Raw genomic sequence first — 22,897 nt, forward strand, 5'->3', positions numbered from 1 at the left:
TGAAACCAATGAGACTCACTTCTAGATAAACAGGGGTAGTGTAGCATTATAAGTAAGACACTGTCCCAGTTATCGAAACCCAAAATGGCCATTCCAAACACTCTTATTTCCTGTGTGTTGTTAGCCTAGATAGACATCCCCTCCTGATTCTGGACCTCCAGACTGAGCAGGCCTTAACGTCATGTGCAATCCAGAAGGAAAATTCCTTTGTGCCAGTATTAATATAATCCTGTTGTAATCTGGTCTGCAGCCCTGGACTATGAAATCTGTAAAATCTGCACACATCCATGGCAGGGGAACCCTGTCCTGTTCTGTCCAAACCAACACAGACCATGGGCTACAAAGCCTGATTCAGAAAAAAACTCAGGCTCACGTGTGTGATCTCTCCTCCCTGGTTCTGCATTGCATCCAAACTAGCACATGATAGCTGTGCTTCCTCTGAAAACCAGTACTGCAAAACAGCTCATTCACATAGTACCAGACCACAATCTAGTGTTACATCTAAGCCAGGACAGATAGGACCATAAAGGTGAGCAGTGGACAGCGTGCAAAGTATTTTCTGTGTTCACTGGAAGAAACTTCTTCAGAGATCCATTGGCTACACTGACATGCAAAAAGGTTACCTAAGAACAAAACCACCACAATTTGGAACAAACATTATATAAAAGCTATTCTCCAACGACAAGTGATTTATACTAATCATCAAATAATATTGAAGGAAAAGAAGCTGCACCTTTGCTGCTTGAAGAACTTTCAAAAACTGACTCAGTTTCTCTTTGGGGAGTGAGAGAAGACAATCCCGATTCATGTGATGAGTTAGTAAATACTCTGCATAATCAAGCGCCAATTCTGGTTTTGATTCATGTATTTCCTGAATACGTACTCGCCGCTCAGAAGTTCCATTACTCTAGGCACAGGGAGAAAAGACCCTTCATTGTTAAGCAGTACAAAGACGCTCAGCAAATGTTAAATAAGGCAATCAACTAAAAATTTGCATGAAACAACACATTCAAAATACCTTTTTTATCGCATACCTCTTGTGTGCTTGGTTCAGCAATTATCCAATCATGAATTAATTCAAGGATATGTCCCACTTTTCCCCAACGACACAGGCAGTCTATTAGAGTAGAGTATTTCTCATCAGTAGAACCATTTGCCAGATTCCTCAGTTTAGAAATCACGCCACAACTAGAAACAACGTAAAAATGATAGTGGTGGAGACGAGGACTACAGAGCTGAATACCCTTAACAGAATACTCAGTATCCTTAAAAGAATCAAACTTGTGCAGTACATAATTGGCAGAAGTTTCCATCTACATTTGCTTTTTAAACTAAGACATACCTGAATGCAGGAATAGCAGCAGGTGGCATGAAAGATGCTAGGATAAGCAGTGGAGAGATACAGCGATCATCCTAGAAATAAGCAAGATGACAAATAAAGTGTCACAAGCAATTAGCAAAAAGTACTTTTAAAAAGTACTATATGTTTCAAGCTAACTCCCTTTCATTTTCACAGGGAAAAAACTGCCTATTCACTAAAAGCACAGCAATATGAAGTTATGTCATGATCTAGGCAACCTTGTTGGTGGATGTTCTCATGTAGCCCCTAAGTCCCATCAGCTTGGGCTGCCTTAAGTATAGCACAAATCTAAACAAAAACAATAACATTAGAAACTTGTAAGAAAAAAAAATCAGATGCTATATGGGAGATTCAGTCTGGTCAAATGTCTTCACAATTTGACCTTACAATTGTTCTTTCTAAGCTGAGTTCGTGTGAGCTAGCTCACAGTTTTTTAGCCTCTGTCTCACACATTTTTGTCTTAGCTCAGGAAAAATGGCCCTGCAGCAAACTAATTTATGCAGTAGCTCACAACTTTAATGAGAATTTCTGCTCATGAGACTCCACAGTTTAGAGGAAACATTACTTACAAAGTATTCACTCAGTTATTGAGGGTATATTTAGAGGCACAAATGCTAAAAAGAGCAAATGCCCTAAAATAAGCAAAGGCTTTCATTGGCATCCATCATGTGAGAATCTTAGAAAAAGATTGCGTTTCCATGAAGCTGTGTCAGCGTTTTACATCTCTTTAGCTCAGTTCCTAAAATCCTTCAAAACCGGAGTTGAAGAACTGAAAACAAGCCAGGTGTTCTGATATTGCTGCCTCTGTTCTCCCAACAGGATTTCACTGTCATGTTCCTGAAATCAAAATTTCCTGCAAGGTCTAATGATCAGAGCTGAGACCCACTTCAAACTGTACTTTCCACATCTGACAGAAGGCAAACTACGATATTCTGGAGGCCCACCTGAATGGGGTCTACTGCTGGTTCGCAGCTATGCAATAATAATATAAGTGATCTGAGGCAACATTCCTGCGCTTCAAGGAGATGTCATTTTTGCTTACTGCCTTACCCCCCCCCAAAAAAAACCCATCTCAAATTTCTCATTTCATACTCTGTTCATTCCTTTCCTTGGCCCTAAACCCATGCCTACCCTAACCTGGATGGCCCAGGCTAGCCCGATCTTGTCAGATCTCAGAAGCTAAGCAGGGTCAGCCCTGGTTAGTACTTGGATGGGAGACCACCAAGTAAGTGCAGGGCCACTATACAGAGGCAAGCAATGAAAAACAACCTCTGAGCATCTCTTGCCTCAAAAACTCCATGAGAGTCAGTTGTGACTTGATGGCACTTTCTACTACCAAACCCATCCCTATTTATGGAAGACCTAGAACCAGGGTTTTTGTAGAAAAAGCCCAGCAGGAACTCATTTTCATATTAGGCCACACCCCCTGACATCACCATTGTTGAGCAAAGGGCTTTTTAAAGAAAAGGCCCAGCAGAAACTCATTTGCATATTAGGCCACACACCCCTGATGCCAAGCTAGCTGGAACTGCGTTCCTGCTTAAAAAAGAAAACAAGCAGGAGGGCGGGAAGCCCTGCCTAGAACACAGAACAAAGCTTACTAAAGAAATGTTACAGTATACATGTATAGCTGAAGCTTAAAGGATTTACCTTAAATGTTTTAAAATATTCTCCAAGCACAGAAGCAAATTTCCTGACTATATGACTTTTAGCTCCTTCATTGCGATCGAGTGCTTTATGAATGCTCCTCCAGAGAATTACAACCACCTCGAGTAAGCCTCCCATGGAAGGTATGTCATTGACGGACAGCACATTATTTGGCATCTGAAATGTAAATATTTGAGGATTAGCATGCAGTTTGCCTTGAACAATGTATCTCAGATTAGACTTAAAAGAAGCAGAAGGAAACATTCTGAAAATCTGCACAATTTAATACAAAAGATGTAAATTTAATTTCCAGAAAGAGAATGACGTGGCAAAAGAGAGGTCAGTGGAAAAAGAGGTGTATAGATAGCAATAGAAGTGGATGCTGGCAGAGGAATGAAAGAGAACGCAAGCTGGCATCTAGGAACGAGTCTTCCAAATAGCTATAGAAGACGATACATTTACTCTTTAACTAATTGAGCTCCAATTGGAAGACATCTAGGCCAAATATACTAAATATATAACTAAACATATACCTAGGGCCACCTCAGACATTGCCAGCAGCAGAAATGCTACACAAGGTATAATGTAGGAGTGGCTCTAGGCCCTGAGTAAGGGCCACATAGAATAAACATTAGATATTTGAGAGCCACAAGACATGAATGTCAGATGTTGAAGGAAGGGAGGGAGGGAGGGAAATAGATGGGAGACAGGTAGAAAGAAAGCAACTTTAACTTTAAATGCATTCTCCAAACCATTGGTTGGCTTGGCTTGGAGAAATGATTTAAAGAGATGACTGCTTTCTCTAAACTGGCTGATGGGGTGGTGGGGGCTTCAAGAGCCACACAATATGTGTGAAAGTGCCACACGTGGCTCCCAAACCACAGTTTGGCCTCCCCTTGTATAGTGCCTGCCTCAGGGCTGGATGACCACACTAGAGATGTAGAATTTCTAGAAACTGAATCTATGAAAAATAAGAACATTTGTAGGTGGGTATGCAGAAATATATGCAATATTTATTCCTACCCAAGCTAAATATCCAAAACGAGGTCTTAATGACTGCTGTACATAGAGAACATCTCATTTTACAGCAATAAAAACAAAAACATGTTTTACAAGAAATGTAACTATCTGCATATTTTCAGAGGGGTATGGCCCTGATCCCAGAGACAGATTTTTAAAAAGATCTGGCTGCAAATACATTTCAAATGACTGCAAAATTTCAACAAAATCTGCTAAAATGATGTAACCTTGATGTTTAGATTATCTGAAAAGGAGTGGGCTTCTAACAACTGTAATTTATCAAGAGTTAGAAATGGAGGGGAAACAAAAATAACTCAAAAACATTTTGAAGAAACTGAGAAGTGAACTAATCTCTAATTTCTTCCAAAGAGAAAAGGAAAAAGTCCTAAATTGACTCCTCAGGACAAATCAATGCTTTTGTATTGAAGAGTGAACTGTTAAATTCTTACACTTGTGTTCTCTTTTTCACTGTCTTCATCCTCACTGTCACATGCCTTTAATCTTTCCTGGATGCAGGCATTCACACAGCTCTGAATGGTAAGCATCAGCTTTGCTAAAATTAAGGGTATAAGTACAACAGATTACTTCAATAATTTAAGCAATGCATAACAGAGCTATCAATTTATAATAAGATTATATGAATTACAATACTTTCAGATAAACAGAAAAATTATTTCAAATAAAACATTAACATCTTTAATTAAATAACAAGAGAAAAATAAAGCAAAATATGCTGCCTAGAAGTTATTATATTCCGTGTTTTGTGATTTTAAATTATTCTAAGTTGCCTTAAGCAAGTTCGTAGAATAATGATCTACATACTAATTACAATTTTAAAAAGAAATTATGCAGATGTAGCCACCATTAAAACCCTGTATTACTCAATGGCCATTTTAAAAAAATAACAGGTACTATCATTTATATATGAGTTTTGCAGACCTCGAACCCAGGCCCATAAGGTAACATCTCTCCCTTCTTCCTATTGGCACAGAATTCTCCAGAAGGCATTACTAATTGTATAGGCATTTGCTATAAAGTTAGCTAACAGTTTTTTGCTATTTACTCTATAGCAGGGGTGTTGAACTCATTTGTTACAAGGGCCGGATCTGACACAAATGTGACCTTGTCTGGTTGGGCCATGTGTGTCATAAAATGTAATGCCAAGTAGCAGAGAGATAAACCTTATAAAGGACACAAACACAAAGATTTGTTAAAAACTTAAAATAAAACATTAGCACTTGCTGGTCTTAAAGATGCTTAATTGTATCTCTCCCATGTGATCCAGGAAACTGGCAAAGTTTTCCTTCTTTTCCCAGGGGACTGGGAAGAAGAGAAGAGAGGCTTCTTCTCAGCCAAGAGAAGGAAGAGAGGCTTGGCTCAGTAGCTCTGCTGTGCGGTTGAGAGAGCCTGGCAAAGCAAGCTATTCTTCCCTCCCTTTCTTCCCAAGGGAGAAGCCTCAGCCAATGGAGAAAATAGAAAATAAAAATTTACTCTGTAGCTCCTGTGCAATTGAGCAAGGCTTCTGTAATGCAGAAGGAAGCCAGAGAGAGGGAGAAGGAAGCAGACAACAGCCAGTTGCTTAGGAGCCTGATAGGAACCCTCCAGGGGCCTGATTCGGCCCCTGGGCCATATGTTTGACACCCCTGGTGTATACAGAACTCATCAAAATTAGAAGTGAGCAGGCTGACAGACCTGAGTACTAGATCTTACAATATCCTTTATTCTTAAACATATTTAAACCGGAAGCAGACTCTCCAAGTGCAGATACAGAAACTTTTCCAAGATGGTCCAACACCGCAAAGATTCCATGGCTCAAGGAACACCTGAAATTAATGTATAAAGTCCAGCATAGAACATGCTATTTTTACCTCTCTGGTGCAAAATGGCTCTGCGTTCAATCCTTTAGAAAATCTCGGAAGCGTCTATTTACGCAGAACTGTCTAGTCATTGCAGAACTGCACACACTTCACCAATGCTCACCCCAATGTTGTCCCAAGGGAAAGAGGTATCTGCTTAGATACCCCTAACATCCTGCCTGTATACTACAGCACCAAACCAGGAGTCCTGGAAGTACACACATGGCAAGGCTTTATAGCTGTCACGGCTGTGAACTAAAACAGCTTCAGAAAACAGAAAGGATACAGTTCTATGTGGTGAATGCAGTGGCCTTTGAGATCTTTGGCACATCGTGCGCAAGAATGAAGAAAAGAATTGCTGGAGGTAGCCCACAGCAAGTTCCCTCCACTGATTTTACTGGGAAGAACTTATCACGGACAGTTTTTAGGAACTTTGTCAGTTGCAGAGTAACAATATAATTAAACAATGCAAAAGAAAAGGTTAATAAAAACAAGCAGATTGTTTCAGAACTTTACCTATGTTGGCTGGGCTAGTGTATTCGTAAGCGTACTGATAGAACTTTCTCGCCGCTGCTGGATTCATTTGGATTAGAGTGACACAACGCTCACACCATACCTCTTCGGGTTGATCAACAGGCAAAAAAGAACTGAACAGAAGATTTACTAGACGTCTTGATACTGGCCGTGAATCAATCTCAAGGCGAGTCAAGAGATGCTCTATAGGACAGATCTTCCAAAACTGATGAATAGAATAAAAACAAGTTATCATGACTACATTCTATAGCTATCTTTGCTTTCCCCTGTTGACGTACTAGCTGCGAGCTTATTTCTTTTGGCCAGTTCTCACACTGCTCTCTCTGAAATCTCTGTTCAAAACCAACTTCTGTAAACTCCTCCTTAGCTTCGCCTTTCATACTTTTATATCAGTCAGTTGCTTCCACTGCCTGCCCTCCTTCCAGTGGCCAGCACACCTTTGATATAAAATACGTAGCAAGGAGAACAGACTCTTGCTCTGACAACTGCATGTTCTTACTTGGGGCTTATCACACCAGTTTGAGAATACAAAGTCTAGTCTTCTGAACTTCCATTCCTGTACAATAGCCAAGTCCTGAGAGTTCTGCTTAGACGTTTCTCTCCATCACACCATGACCAGCTAAACGTAGCAGCAAGACTAGGAGAGGGCCTCACCACCCCTCTTACCACACAAAGGTGAAAGAGCAAAACAAGGATCCCACATTTATGTAACAAAGGGTTCTCCCTTAAAACTGGGTAGGATTCAACCTTCTGGGTCAAGAGCTTCTGCCTTCTGATAACAGCCAGTCTCTCTGCTTGGGCCTTTAGTTCTACATGCAGAGAGGAACAGGAAGAAAGAATGGAAGCCTAAGGCCCACTCCCCATCTCACCCCAACAGAGAAGCAAAGTGAGAGGAGCTAACATTCAAATCAGCTCCCAAGTTAGTAGTTCTTAAAAAAAAAAAAAGGGAGAACCCCATCCCCTGTCTTTCAAGCATCCTATCAACATACCTAGCCAAGGCAGCATGATCCCTGAAAAAGCAATCACCCCTTTTTTCAAGCCAAAAATATAAACAGATACTCTGCATGGTTTCTAAAAACAAAAACCCTCCCTTTTTTGGAACATATCACAGGCAAACATGCAATAATAACAGAGACCACTTAAAAATTCAACAAGAGGTGAAAATCCAAACACGCTTCTAGAAATAGTTTTCTAAGAGTCCCACACACACACACACATTTGCATTGCCTTTGTAACAAAGAAGCTATCAAGCTAATATGCAGAACACTCCATAGTTCACACAAACTCTGCTGTCAATGTGTTGCAGGGGTCAGAATGAGCAATAGACTGGGGAGAGCTGGTTTCAAACCCCTGCCCCACCATGAAGCCAGCTGGGTATCCTTGGGCCCCTCACTCTCTCACACCTGAACCTCTCTCACAGAGCACAGTTCAAAGGAGCAGGAAAGAACCTTGAGCTCTCTGGAGGACAGGTGGGGATAAGAACGGGACATGGAGAAACTGTCCCTATAACGCTACACCATCCCATCTGATTTGCCGTCCTAAGTAATAAATAGCACTGTTTCCCCCTAATGTTTGCTGGAACGCTGCTGTTTCTCTTGCTTCCCCACCTTCCTAACCAATTCGGCAGCATTCTTGATCCCCAATCATGCACAGCCAGGGGCTCAAATCTTTTCCACTTAGAGGCAGTTTATTTATTTAATTTTTTTTGCAGCAACAAAAACACCAGCCGTTTGTGACTTGATTCAGAACGAGGCCACATGATTTTTAAAAGCCATCCGGAGATCATTAAATACCACCTCTCAGTTGTTCCTTAATAAGAAGGCTACAATTAAGATAATTATTAGAAAACCTGAGGAAAACATGCATCCATTTTCTATAGGCAATGCTCAGTTTAAAATGCAGCAACAAGAGGTGGGAGCAAAACGTCTAATGCGTTCCTTGCGCCTCCTTTCCCTCTTAGGATTGTTGAAGTATTGATGAATGCACATTTTGCAGGATAAATTGTCTTGTTCTGGGCAGCCCAGCAAACCTAATTTATCCTACCTTTGCAGCCCTGACAGACTTAATTTTCAGCAACATATCAACAAAAGCCACTCTAACTTTCTCAGAATTGTCATGGAGATTGTATTTCAGGGCTGGCAGGAGCTGTTCCAATAACGGGTGGCTTAGGACGTTGTCCAAAATTATCGGCAAGCACTACAATAGAGAAAAGAAACCACCAGTAAAAAGGTTATCACCAGAAAACAGGGAATACAGAACGGAAACGATTCTAATTGCTAAGCACATGCAGCTTAGAGAACTGGCTTTGGAGAACGACAGGGGGAAAAAAGCAAAGCAATACATTTGACTAAAACGTGGCGTTTAATGCAAAGCGGCATATGTCACGCTTAGAAAATTCTCCATTTAATATTCCTTTTATGAAAAAGTAAAGCTGAATTGGAACAGAGACAGAAAGGAATATTTGGAAAGGCATGGAGCGCAAGTTTTTAAAAAGTTCAATGCACCTCCTGGTGTTTCCATTTCAAATTTCAGGGATTATTAGATCAACCACCGTTTCTGTTCTGGATATAACTTTATCGTTAGCTTTGTCATTTTTACCAGATATAATCACAGAGGGACCACCAGCCCACAGCTGCAAAACAGCACAGCGGTACTTGTTTGACCTTTGCAGTCAAATTATATACACAAAAAATGAGGGCTGCCAACTGGCCTGTAGAAAAAACATCCTGCACCTTTAACCGAGGCTTAATGGGATACTATTTACCAGTAGGGTTTCCTCTAAGCTGAGTTAGTGTTAGCTAGTTCACAGTTTTTTCACCCTCAGCTCACACATTTTTGTCTTAACTCTAGAAAAATGGCCCCAGACCAAGTTAATTTCTGCAGTAGCTCACAAGTTTAATGCTAGTAACTCACTAAGTAGAATTTTTGCTCACAAGACTCCATAGCTTAGAGGGAGTATTGTTTACCAGGTGATGTTATTCACCTGTAGGCATAAAACCTTTCTACACATTAAGCCCTGCTAAAGGAGCAGGATGTTTTTCTACAGGCCAATTGACAACCCTAATGAAAACTCCAGATTCCTCTCCCCTCTTAAAGATACACAGGACTTTTAAAGACTTTAAAAAATAGATGGTGGCTGTAGGATGCCAACAAAAATTAAGGATTATACAATGTGCCAGTGGCCTGATCTAAGGAAGACAGCAATATATACAGCACACTCAGCTAATTACTGCCTCCCCACCCCCTCCCCGTTGGCCTCCACCCAACTGGCTTCTGTCAGCCCAGCCCCAAACCCACAGAGAATGAGGAACTCTGCCTTATTCAGAGCCAGAGTCCTTGGTCCATCAACAATCTGTTCTGACATGCAGCAGCTCTCTAAGTTCTCGGGCACAGAAAGGTCTTTTCCAGTACCTGCTACACAGGATCCTGGAATTGGAGATGCTAGGATTAAACTTGGGACCTTCTTCATGCAAAACAGTGTCCTACCACTGAGCCACAGCCCCTCCCTCCCATGTGTTCAAGGAGATCACAGTCCCCAAAGCAAGCGGCCTCAGCCTCAACATAGCTGCCCCTGCCCTGACACGTGAAGAGAAGGGATGAGCACAAGGTAATGTGTATTTTGCCTGTGCAGTGTGCGTTTCTGTGTTGCGCAAAAGGAATGTACAACTCTGCTCTGGGTCCCCTGTCAATCTTCACAGGTCCCTGTTTGCCTGTTACATTCAGGAACAGCAGTTCCAGAATGAACTGACGTGAAATGTAATTAATATACCCTCAAATCAATGAGAAATTAAGCACAACAGAGAGTCTTGCATGATTAAATGAACCTTACTTTAAAAACAGAGCAGCGAACGTCAGCTGAAGTTGTATCAAAAGCAAGGTCTTCGATTAGTTTTTTTAAGAGGTCAGCAAGCACCGTGGCAGGAATCAACTCCCAGTATTTGAATGCTATCTTACTAACACCAAGCACCCCTGTAGAGCGGACCAGAGGGTGAGGATCTTCCAGGAGAGCCTACAGAAAGAATAGCCATGAACAACATATCATGCGCTTACATATTGCAGCAGACACACTGTTCTTACATGTCACTCACAAACAAAGTAACGTATAATCTTTCACAGAATGAAGTTTAGTAGCACCTTTAAGACCAACAAACTTTAATTCTGGGTATAAGCTTTCATGAAGCAGTGCACATGCACAGGAAAGCTTGTACCCATAATTGAACTTCGTTGGTTTTAAATGTGCCACTGGACTTAAACTTTGTTCTACTGCTTCAGACCAAGACGGCCACCTAAATCAATCTTCTGTAGTTATTCCATTGAAATTTCATTAGTTAGTTTAACAATGCAGTCCTATACTGAGTTAATGTGTCCTAACACCAGTAAAATCAATGGGATCAGTAAAGAGTAACTCTATATAGGATTGCACTATTATGTGTCAGCTGAAATGAACTGGAACTGCACAGGGACTCCCTGCTGTGTTTTTGGACACCTCACACTCATTTCTACAGAGGGGTTGTGCGCTAAATATTTTCAAAATTATTGGCTAATTCCTCCAGGCCTAGAATATGAGCTTCAGCATTTATCTAGGATTTCATCACCAGTACAACCGTTCATCACCCTACATTATAAATTTATGTTCTGTGCTTATAAAGTTACAGTTTAATATCAGGGAGGAGAGAGAATCAATATTCAGTGGCATGTATCCAGCGAAACATCAGTGGTGCTCTTCCCTAAGTAAGTGGTGCTTCGTTACCACAACAATAGAATTTACCACACTTGCGGCGGAATTAGGCATGGCCTGATTCTCGTGCAGTATGAGTGCTTACCTCATTCTATTTTAAAAATGCATCAACTACATTATTGAATTATAAATACAGAAAATCATAATATATTAAAATAAAAGATGCTTTATTTAATTTACTGCAGTGTGTTGAAATGACACTGATGATATGCCTTCATTCATGTTCCATTTACCCTTCACTCACTAGCATGACTTTGTGTGGTACCTGTATTTACTCAAAAGGAACACAACCCTGAAAGTAAGATTATCCCCCTAAAACTGTTATATATACACACACACAAATAATTAGCTGGACATATCTGTAATTTATATAAAAATTTAAGATGAACTCCTCTTATTGTGATACCATACCTGGAAAAAACTGGTCTCAGAATCATAGAGTTGAAAGGGACATCCCAGGTCATCCAGTCCAACCCCCTACACAATGCAGGAACTTCACAAATACCTCCCTCCCACACACACATAGTAGGTAGATCAGACACAAAGAACTTACAAAGAGTTCATCAAACTGCCTTTGAATTTCATTATCAGTATCTTCTTTGGTAAAATGTGAATCCAAAATAGGAAAAGCATCGACAAATAACAATGCTGCATTCGATCGTACTTCAGAGTTTCTGGCCTGTTACAAAAGGGGCGGGTGAGGGAGAAGTAGTCGGATTAGTTGATTATTGTAGGAAAAAACCCTTTTTTTGCACATTACTAATCATATTTGTGTGCTATAAAGCATATGTTCTTATCTTTGGAGTCAAAGGTGGGTGATGATCAGAGACACCTTCCCTGCAAGGATGGCTTTGCTCTAGCATCCCCTCCACAAAGTGCATACCTTGACACCAAGCTTGGGTGGCAGGTGAAAACTTGTTTTCTTAGATTTTCTGCTGTCTTTTATTATTTCTCTCTCCCTCTTTGGCCTATAGCTTACTGTTTTAATTTTCCCTGCTCTGCTTCTATGATTCAAGCTGCTGTTTTTCTTTGTTGCTTCTCTGGTGGTGAAGATATAACTTTCAAGAAGCTCAGAACCCTGCAAAGCAGCTAATATAACAAAAAAAGCTTCATCTGTTCTCTGCTGCAGGTTGATTATGAAAGCAATACTTTAGTTTCAAACCTTGTGAAAACATTAGATTCCTCTTCCTGCTAAACTGCCTGCTGCTGTGTGAAAAGGGAGCACAGATAGATGAACTAGCTTCTGTTAAATTAGCAGGCTTTTGGCATAGTTGTTATGCATGCAATAATCTGGAACAAGCACGCAAATAGCTAATTCCTCCTATCATGACAATATGGAAGCTTTCTCTCTCTCTCTCTTTTTTGCCATCAAAGCTCACTTATGGAGACCCTGTATGATTTTCAAGGAGATGTTCAGAGCTGGTTCACCATCGCCAGCCTCTAAATAACAAAACACTTGACTTCCTTGGTAGTCTTGTTTTCAAGCACTAGCCAGGGCTGATCCTGGTTAGCTTTTGAGATTTGATGAGATCAGGCTTGCCTGGGCCATCCAGGTCAGGGCAAACTCCTACATACTCTTTTTAAAAAAGGATCAAAAGTTGGTAAACACCCAAAGTCTGACAGAGACTGAGTAATCTGCCACCACTTTATAAACCTTTTATTTCCTGGAAAAATAACTTCCCAGTTTCAACGCCACTAAAAAACCCCAAAAACCCAGATGCACCTCTGATTATGGTAACATACAGCCCACCACCTCACGAAATGACCCCAGTCTGTGGACAGATTAACATTTGAGGAAGCTATTCTTTAGGAATCCTTTTCCTTAACTATTTAGGCTTTAAAACTTTGCTAAAGAACATAAGAGCCCTGTGGCACAGAGCGTTAAAGCTGCAGTACTGCAGTCCTAAGCTCTGCTCACGACCTGAGTTCGATCCTTGGCGGAAGCTGGGTTTTCAGGTAGCCAGCTCGAGGTTGACTCAGCCTTCCATCCTGAGGTCGGTAAAATGAGTACCCAGCTTGCTTGGGGGGAAAGTGTAGATGACTGGGGAAGGCAATGGCAAACCACCCCGTAAAAAGTCTGCCGTGAAAACATTGTGAAAGCAACGTCACCCCAGAGTTGGAAATGACTGGTACTTGCACAGGGGACCTTTCCTTTCCTTCCTTTCCTCAAAGAACATAATAAGGGTGGAATTTCTTCTCTAGTTTAACCTATGAAGCAGAATAGCACTAGACTCAGGATTGACAAGGTGATGCTTCGCTAACCAGAGTTCCTTAATGCAGAATTCATTACCCCAAGTGGCAGTACTGGTCACTAGCTCCAATGGCTTTTTAAAAACAGATAAGATGATGGAAGATGAATGGATGCTAGACAGGGTTAGTTAAGTTCATGCCAGTGACTGGGTTAGTTAAGTTCATACCAGTAGATCCTAGTTAGAATAGCAGTACACCCTCCAAACTCCAGATGCTGGGGATAACAGCACCTTTATCAACACCCAGAAAAATCTAACTGGCTGTCATTAAATTTGAAACCTCCCAGAATTTTGTGGCAGCACCCAGTGGCTGCACTCAAAATTGCAGGTGTCTGCAGGCTCGGTACAATTGGGGACCCCTGTTTAAAAACGTGCTTATCTTCAAAGATGCCACAAAATATTTATTACTACCAACATTAGTGTAACTTTTGAAAATAACCTGGATGTTTAAAAGAAAGCATGTGAATTACCTTCAGTGCTCTCCAGAGAATAGGTTGATAAAGTCTATAAAGTACCTCCTCAACTCCCTGGCGACACTTATTTTGTTTGTGGAAATAGCTCAGCAACTGACAAAATAAGAATCAATGCAAATGTTACAAGAGGTCATTAACTAACTGTTAAAAAACAAAAATGCACACACATGGCTAATTTCATCCAGTTATTACTTGTTGCAAAATGAGAATTCCTAAGTTAGCTTTAGAAGATGAAGAGCTGGTTTTTACATCCCTCTTTTCTCTAACTTAAGGAGTCTCACAGTGGCTTACAACCACATCTCCCTTCCTCTTCCCACCAAGAGGCATCTTGTGAGATAGGTGGGGCTGAGAGAGAATTCTGAGAGAACTGTGACTGGCCCAAGGTCACTTAGCAGGTTTCATGTGGAGGAGCAATGGCGAATTAAACCCTGTTCTCCAGATTAGAGTCCACCACTCTTAACAACTATACCACATTTATGCTCATAAAGTATATTCAATGTATCTACATATTCTGTTTTCTGCTGGTATGCTATGCTTATACACAAAGAATGATTGCAGATACAGTCATTGATTGCTTTATTTGTATGTTTACTAAATTTAATAAAAAAGTTTTTGGACATTAAAAAAACAAAAACAAAAACAAAGTGATTAATTGCAATTAAAGTTCTCTGGTCCTCCGTACAGTTACATATACAGGCTCTGTGCTGCAGAATATTTTACAGCTGTAGCCTCTAGTTGGTGCTCAAATCTCCTCCCCTGAGGCAGCATTTGCCTCTGCATAAGGGCGGATGGAAGCAGCAAGCAACATCCTGCTCAAAACAGAGCTATTCCTATTACTTTGGAAATCCATCATAACAGACTCTTGGATCCTAAAAATCATTCACAGGGACTAGACTACTGAGTTCAATGCTAGTTCTCCAAACATCCTGTTAAACCTCATTCTCCCCGCCCCCTTTCTTTTTTACATAATTAAATAATTTTATTTTAAACCTCATTCTTCAGGAAAGTCTCTTTCCCTCAAAAAAGGCAGCTAGTACCAGTTTCAAATACAGCACAGGCTTATACTCCAAGGACGCCACAGGACCAAAACAACACTTTGCCAGAGTTCAGCCTACGGGGATCAACAAATACGCCACAGAGAAGTTTGAGTTGCTTCCATGCCCAATATTCTTCCATTTCTCAATACAGGCAAAAATCCAGTAGCACCTTAAAGACCAGCAAAATTTGTAGCAAGATATGAGCTTTCGTGAGTCACTGCTCACTTCTTCAAAAGTGAAGTGGAATCTGAAGAAGTGAGCAGTGCTTCACAAATAGGGATGGGCACGAACTACATTTTTGCAGTTTGGTTCATATTTGAACCATGAACCGAACCTTGAACTCTATGAACCAGGAGGTTGGTTTGTAAACCAACCCAGTTAGTATTGGTTTGTGAGCCATTTAAAATTTAAACCCCTGCTTTCTGCTCCACATGGTTTATTGTGAGGAGCAGAAATCATGGGTTTCCAGACAACTGAGCAGTGGAATCACCACTCAGCTGTTTGGTTTAAAGAGTCCCTGCTTTCTACTCTTCACAAACAGCATCAAAATCCATGGACGTTCTTCAATTCGTGACCATCATTTCTTGAGCTACAAACCAGCCAAAATTCATTAACTTTAGTTCATCAGTTGGCTTGTGCCCACTGCTACTCACAAAAGCTCATCCCCTACCACAAATTTTGTTAGTATTTTAGGTGCTACTGAACTCTTATTTTTTTTTCTGCTACTACAGACAGACTAACACAGCCACCCATCCTGGTCAATACAGCCACTTGATTTCCGTCCACAGATCTGCAGTAAACATATTTTCATACTACTCTAAGGCCAAAGCTTAGAAAATACCTCTGCTTCAATATAGCACCACACTACCTCTGGTACGGCATTCTTCCTTTGTAATTGGCAGCTGATCTATAAATTTCTCCAATATATATAGAGCTGCATCAGCAATATTTCCATACATGGAAGACTTGATCATTGTACTCTAAACACCAATTCCAATTCAAAATATATATTACCTGAGCCATACTCAATTCCCTAGGACTCTGTATCTACTGAGAGAACAATCTACCTCCAACCTGTATGCTGCAGTTCATCCAGGCCTTCTGGACACTATGATGACCAAGAATTCTACCAACCATGGACTGAACTCTTTCAGCCCTGGCAGCCTCTTTCATTTGTTGCCCCTCACAACCAACAATACAGTTTCTAGGGGATGGATCTAACCAGCTTTTCTGATGGAGGCCAAGGGATTTGTTTGAGATCATGGGATCTTCATAGACAAAAACTGCTATGTGGGCAACAGCCTCTACTTGTGTCTTTCTAGCTCTAGTGCAGATTGGAGCTGCTTCTGCATTGGCACAGAAACCATATGTGGGACTGCACAGAGCTCATGAAGAACATGTATTTTATACCAGTGGTACTGTACCACCTCATCAATCACGCACTCATTATCACATCTTCACCGACTATTTGAGAGTCAAACACACAACTAGTTTTATATAACTAGGATATGCGGTTTCTTCCTATTACGATGATAAACCTTTTTTGAAACCAAGGTATCTTTGCTTCAAAGAGGAAAGGAAAACAGACAAAAATCCCACTGGGCATGCCATCTGATGTGTCAGAAGGTCTTTAGACCCCCAACCATGGCATTCAAGCCCTAACATTACTCAATATTTTCACAATGGCTGAGATTTAGATTTGGAAGCGCCCACTTTTCAGTACATTCAAATTTACAAGTTCTAGTTACCATTAATCAAGGGTTGCAGGTTGACATACCTGAGATTGTCCCATTTGATCCTCCCAACAACACTGTGAGATGGGCCAGTCATTGTATCTCAGGCTACCCCAAGGATGCCCAGTGGGCTTCCTTACTGAGCAGAACTTTGGTCTCAAGCTTGACATTCCATTCAGTACAACACAGTGGCTGCAGCAGTGGAACAGATATCATGTAACTATTAATACTAAAGCAGTCACATGCTTGTGACATGCAAGGAACATTTAAGCAGTACAAAAAAAGAGACACTCTCAATATATTATTACATTACTGTCAGTCACTGGTTTTCAGATTGTTCTAGTGTTCAGATTGTTCTGATTCTCTGAAAGACAGTTTGCTTATAATCAACAATGTACCCTTATATTCATAGCTGTGGTGGAGCATAGGAAGCATGCCAAGCTGCACAGTGAATCAAGTATGTTGTAGAATCCTTTGCATCACACAAAGGTTCCACATGCAGGAATTTCTCTGCAAACAAGTCCTTGTGGAAAGATTTCCTAAAGCTGGAAAAACTAAAACCTTTGCTTTAGATGGTCAACCCACCTCTCTTGTTTTAGGATGCAGTGGGGAATTTCTGGGAAGATGAATTGCATGATGCATGAAATCCTGAATACAATCATGTTCAATCACCTGAAACAAAAACCAAGATACAGAACACACAAAGGTTTATATTTGCCTGTCTCATATGGTGGCCATTTACAGCTGTTGCACAAACTGTGCATGATGCAAGCATGTGCAAAAGCAACCACCAACACTTTCCCCCTCAAAATTGCTGTTTTATTAATATGCATAATTATGCAAATTTAACTAGCTATGCAAATTTAACCAGTTATGTCTTGACCATAACAACAAGCCTCACAAATTATAACTCAACTGTGAAGCAATAGAACTACAATCTAAGCTAAGCAATATGCGTTCAAAAACAGATTCCACTTTTATTTTCAATCATTTGGTTTTTGTCTAATACCATCTTTCCTTCTTTTAAGCATCTCCTATTATATTTCTCTATTTATAGAGTTAGCCCATACTGTGCTTTCAGGAAATGAAAAACAGGGTAATTAAAAGAAACATGAGACAGTTCAGTGATTATATTGGGAAGATGATAATAAATGGCTCCTCTTTATTTTTGTATTTCAGAGAGTGAGGATTTAAAATGTAGTCCCCCCCTCTTTCCTGAGATCATGGAAAAGGGCAAGACAGCAAAGCTAAATGGATAAGAAATTAATCCTAGGCTGTGATGCTAAGGCTTCTTGAGATCAGATGACACAGGAACAAGCTCTTTACCCCCTCGTATCAGCTGAGACAAGTTTCTGCACATCTGTGCCATTGAAGAGATACAAGCAGGTTCTGCATTAGCCAAACAGTGAAGTTAATGACTTCCCAGGAAATTAGGATAAATTGGAAAGGAGTGACAGGAGCAGTAATGAGGAGCGATGAAGACAAAACCCCTGAAGAACTAAAGGCAAACATTGCAGCCTGTTACCCCCTCCGTTCTGCTACTTGTGGAAGCAGCTTGATGTAGCTTCAATCTGCACTTTATACTGGGGGTGGATCCAACCACAGTTTCAATAATTGTTCCTGGCTGTCAATAGCCTGGTGAAGGCAATGAATGACAGTCTCCGCGAAAGCTGTTGCTCCACAAAAAGCCTGCTAGCTTTATACGCACTTCTCAGAGCCAAGATGCAAAACTGCTCTTTGTGTTTAAGCATCTAGTAAAGGTGCTTTCAGCAACACTGAAGTAGTATACAGCTACCTAACAGTAGCATAGGCACAGCTGGATTGCCTCTCCTATGCATAATTGAGAGTAAAAACAACTTAACAGCCACCCCCCCCCAAAAAAATCTTGAAATAAAGAAAGCGTAGCAAGTTCAAAACAATATACCTCTAATATCTCCCCTGAAGCTTTTTTCCAGGCTCTGAAATAAATTTCTGCAATGTTTGTCATCAGGGACCTGTGTTAGCAGATTAAGAGGCAATTACATTTGGAAAAAACAGACGCAGAACGATAAACATATACACATTTCTTTACAGTTTGAAAAGGCTTGCAGGCATTTTGCAGTCTTTCCCTCAGAATAAAACACACACACATAAATTTTGGCAGCTTGCAGTTCAAAAGAAGCCATGAAGCTGAATTCTACTGAGCCAGATCCTTGGTCTACAAAGATCACTGCTGTCTTCCCTGACTGGCAGCAGCTCTCCAGGGTCTCAGGCTGAGTTTTTTCACATCAGCTACTCCTTGATCCTTTTAACTGAAGGTGGTGGGGACTGAACTTGGGACCTTCTGAACACAAGCCAAATGCTTCCCACTGAGTCATGGCGCCTTGAACATGCAGTCAATACAGCTTGCTATTCAGAGATATGCCAAGAGTCTGTTACCATGGCTAATAGGCGCTGGTAAACTTATGGCATAGATGAAAGATATGCCTGTTTTTTAAAACCATACAAACTAGCGGCCACCACCACGTCTTGCAGTACGAAATTTCATTTGTATCTGCTGTGAACTTGCATCCAATGAGCAGATGTTCAGCGCACATTCTCTCTCATCCCAAGAGATCTTTCCTGGGTAGTCACAGCCAAGATAAGCACTACCCAGCATGCATGTGAAAGTCAGATTTTTCTCCCCAGGCAACACTTTGTATTTGTTTATACAGAACCTCATCTGTCATTCTGCTGTCCTTTCACTCAGCCTAGCAAAGCAGAGCCCACACTCTTGCACTGAAAACCCGGATTGCAAGGCTGAAAAGACACTGCTCTTTCACGTGTTGGGGCTGATTGGTGAGAGCTAAAAGGGGGGAGCATATTACCATCTTGAAACAGCTTTGCTGGCTATTGATTTGCTTCTGAGTCTGATTTAAGGTGCTGGTATTGACTTTTACAGTTTTATATGACGTAGCACCTGCCTACCTGAAAAATCACCTCTACCAACATGAACTTGTACAGCACCCAAGTTTTTCCTGTTACTGGAGCCCCTATTTTAAATTCATTTGTTTGGTTGCTACCCAGCTCACTCCTTTGCAGCAGAAGCTCTGGAATGGTTTGCCGGGAGGTCCCCTGCTTTGTCCCAAGTTTGCAAGCACTGTTCCTTTCAGGCTGAACTTTGATAGGCATTAGATCGGGTGGAGGATTTTATTAACAGAAACAGAGGGCTGTTGGTGGTGTTTTATATTCAATTTTAATATCTGGCTCCTAGCTTTATCTGACTTCATAAGCCACCTTGGGTCACTGCCTATGGCAAGAAAGGCAGGATAAATGTGTTTTAATAAAGAAAAACAATTGGAGAACATCCCCTAATGGACGGAGTAGATAGTTTCATGGAACAGATACAAAAGCATGCAATTAGCCTAGAGCTGTATCAGCCTTAAATCCAAATGCTGTAGGTGTTGCAGATATGAGCAGGATTATACACACTGAACAAGAAAGCATGAACACAAGCAACAAACAACAAGACACCCAAGAACAGTACCAAGAGCAGAATATGTATAACAACATATTAAATAAGACATACCGAGGAAACCACTGCAATTGATTTTTAACAGTCCCATGTATCATTTTAATGAAATTTACATTCCATGTGAAGAGAAAACTCAGAAATCTTCTCCCCTGTAAAAGACAATATTCCTTCATAAGAAGCCATATGCTTTGCTTAAGTTTGGAAGTACTATAATTAGAGATGCGAAACTTCCAAAAATGTTGAAGCCACAGAAAAAGTGGCACATGCGCAATACTTATTTCCTATGAAACCTAAACTTCTTATACTGATTTAACATTAAGTACATCATTTTTGAGTCAGCATATAAAAGTGTACTGTTTGGCATATTTATGGAATTTTAAAGTATAAATGTCTTCATTTTCTGTAAGGAAAACTGCAAATATAACCCCTCCCTCCCAATTTCCCAGCTGATCTGCACTGCTAATGGCATTAGAGGAACTTGAACACAGTCCTGGAGCTGGTGGCAGAGAACAGCGTGGCTTCGTAGCCACTAGCAGGGCCATGAACAGCTCAAAGACTGGGTGGGGGCAGTGAAGGAGGCTCTTGTCCCAATAGTGAAGTATGTCTTTATTCTGGACATGGGTGGAACACCTGGCCTCCCATAGGAAATAAAAGCTGTTTTGGAATGTCTAAAGCTTAACCAATTTTGGCAAGATGTGGTTAGTAATTTGTTATGCAGTAACATATCACTGGATCTAATGGTATTTAATAGGATTGGTAGCTTCTTCTGACACTAAGTCTCAGTACTGCTTACAGCTGCTGAGATGGTTATTGTGGCATACTGGGGTGGGGGGGGACCTCTTTCAAGAAAAGATTGGCTTAATTGTATTTGGAATGTAGCTCTACTACTTAAATTTACATTCTACCATAAGTAGGTAGTCCTGACCTGGATAACCTGGGCTAGCCCAATCTCAACAGATCTTGGGAGCTAATCAGGGTCAGCCCTGACTAGTATGCGGATGGGAGACCTCCAAGCTACACCAGGGCTGTGACGTTGAGGCAGGCAATGGAAAACTACCTCTGAATGTCTCTTCCCTTGAAAACCCCATCAGATTGCCATAAGGCAGCTGTAACTTGATGTCATTCTCGACCATAGCGGATAGGCAAAGAAATAATTAACAATGTACAGATTAGTTTTATGAATGTTGGGCAATTTTTATTATGCAATAAAATAAAAAGATAAAATGCACCCTTCTGCTTTTTATGAACTGTTGCAAACAATTTTTATTAAACTATTATGTAATTGTGATACTGTTAAAAACTAAAAAATTTCCACATAAAACTTTGGTTTGAAAATAATATCCAAACTGCACTTTATTTTTTGCCCCCACTTCTCCACAATAGAATTTTTTTCAATTTAAATTTTGCTAGAACACTTGTATTACTTGAAAATACTTGAGTATTGAGTATGTCTTGAGTATTGAGTATAAGTCAATCTGTGAAAACAATCTTACTTTATTAGAAATATTCTTACAGTTATGTACCGAAGGAGCATCTAGAAATCCAGACTAGGCTCCAGAAAGTTGTAGGCAAGATTCAGCTGTCTTGCCTAGACACCTTTACTCAGAGTCCTTAAAGTCATAGCAAGCAAAAAGCTTCATAAGCACACAGAAGATGGCCAGAACACACTAAAACAACATGCTACTAGCTGTGTAGACTCATTGCTACTGTCCTCCTAGACTAGCGGGATTAACAGCTCAGTTCTATGAATGTTTGCTTTAACAAACTCCTCTTTGAGAACAGTGGAGCTTGCTTCCAAATAAGTGTCAGCATTGCAGTGTATGGGTGAGAGAAGAACACAGCTCTGCTGATATGCCTCTTCTTTCTGACAGAGAACTGGAATGTCATCATGTGTCATGGTGGCCCAACAAAAACAATACGTACCATCAAATGGCTTTCCTCAGTCTCTCCCCCACGTCATGTTCATCAACCTTAGCTATGCAATGAGTGTTGAGACAAGAGCTGTCCTCATCTCCATATGTGTGATGAATACCCACAATGAAATTAACAATTAAGACAAGTATCATTTTAACACGTTCCATGAGCTGTAGTTCACTCCAGCACACAGACTTCACCTTAGGTCACTTATTGGTACCCCATACTCTAAAATTTAGAATCAAAGGAAATGCTCCAGTTTCTAGATCTGCTGAAAAATACTGGTTCCCTACATCCTATCTATGCCAAAGGCACCTCTGAAAAGGCAGTTGCATTGAAAGGAAGGGTTTTCCAGTCACAATTGCTGATGTCATGCTGGAAATTCAGTGTTCCACAGCTTTTTGATAAATGTCTGGGGTGAATAGCCCACAAAGGAGGGGAGAGATGCTGAGGGCCCAGTGCCAAACCCAGGTGCCTTGTTCCCACACAACACATCACTGTGGAAGAACTACCATAGAGCCTGATGTCATGTCTGAGCCCCCTGATCATCTTCCTTTTGCAGAGATGGTGAAGGTGCTTGGCTCAGTTACGTTGAAAGTAGAACAGAATGGGAGTTAGAAGGCCATAAGTCCCAAAATAACAGTTTAGGAAAAAGAGGCCCAGAAAAGGCCAGACTGTGAGGATTAGAGGAGGGCAAAACTCCCAGAATCAAAACAGTAATTATGGTACCAGTGGGCAGTGCTGCCTTCCTCAGACTCCCAACAACATCACATGCAAGAAATCTCAGCTGTACTTCTACTCTCCACTTGTTTGGTTAACCATGAAAAGCACATTCAGAAAAAG

At 40.8% G+C, this 22,897-nt stretch overlaps 1 protein-coding gene across 1 annotated transcript in view; it reads right to left on the reverse strand.

Annotated features, from left to right (window-relative positions):
- Window positions 1–22,897, reverse strand: part of NCAPG2 (non-SMC condensin II complex subunit G2) — a 42,251-nt gene that overhangs the window by 13,327 nt on the left and 6,027 nt on the right. Inside the window, exons 6-18 of the mRNA XM_060248065.1 lie at window positions 20,195–20,289; window positions 18,572–18,641; window positions 17,233–17,319; window positions 13,875–13,970; window positions 11,709–11,834; window positions 10,247–10,426; window positions 8,461–8,613; window positions 6,400–6,622; window positions 4,477–4,580; window positions 3,011–3,184; window positions 1,343–1,413; window positions 1,035–1,188; window positions 734–907 (exon numbers count right to left, since the gene is read on the reverse strand). Coding sequence (XP_060104048.1) covers window positions 734–907; window positions 1,035–1,188; window positions 1,343–1,413; window positions 3,011–3,184; window positions 4,477–4,580; window positions 6,400–6,622; window positions 8,461–8,613; window positions 10,247–10,426; window positions 11,709–11,834; window positions 13,875–13,970; window positions 17,233–17,319; window positions 18,572–18,641; window positions 20,195–20,289 — 1,707 coding nt within the window. The remainder of the gene's footprint in view (window positions 1–733; window positions 908–1,034; window positions 1,189–1,342; window positions 1,414–3,010; window positions 3,185–4,476; window positions 4,581–6,399; window positions 6,623–8,460; window positions 8,614–10,246; window positions 10,427–11,708; window positions 11,835–13,874; window positions 13,971–17,232; window positions 17,320–18,571; window positions 18,642–20,194; window positions 20,290–22,897) is intronic.

The sequence above is a fragment of the Heteronotia binoei genome, chromosome 10, assembly GCF_032191835.1.
Source record: "Heteronotia binoei isolate CCM8104 ecotype False Entrance Well chromosome 10, APGP_CSIRO_Hbin_v1, whole genome shotgun sequence".
NCBI lineage: Eukaryota > Metazoa > Chordata > Lepidosauria > Squamata > Gekkonidae > Heteronotia > Heteronotia binoei.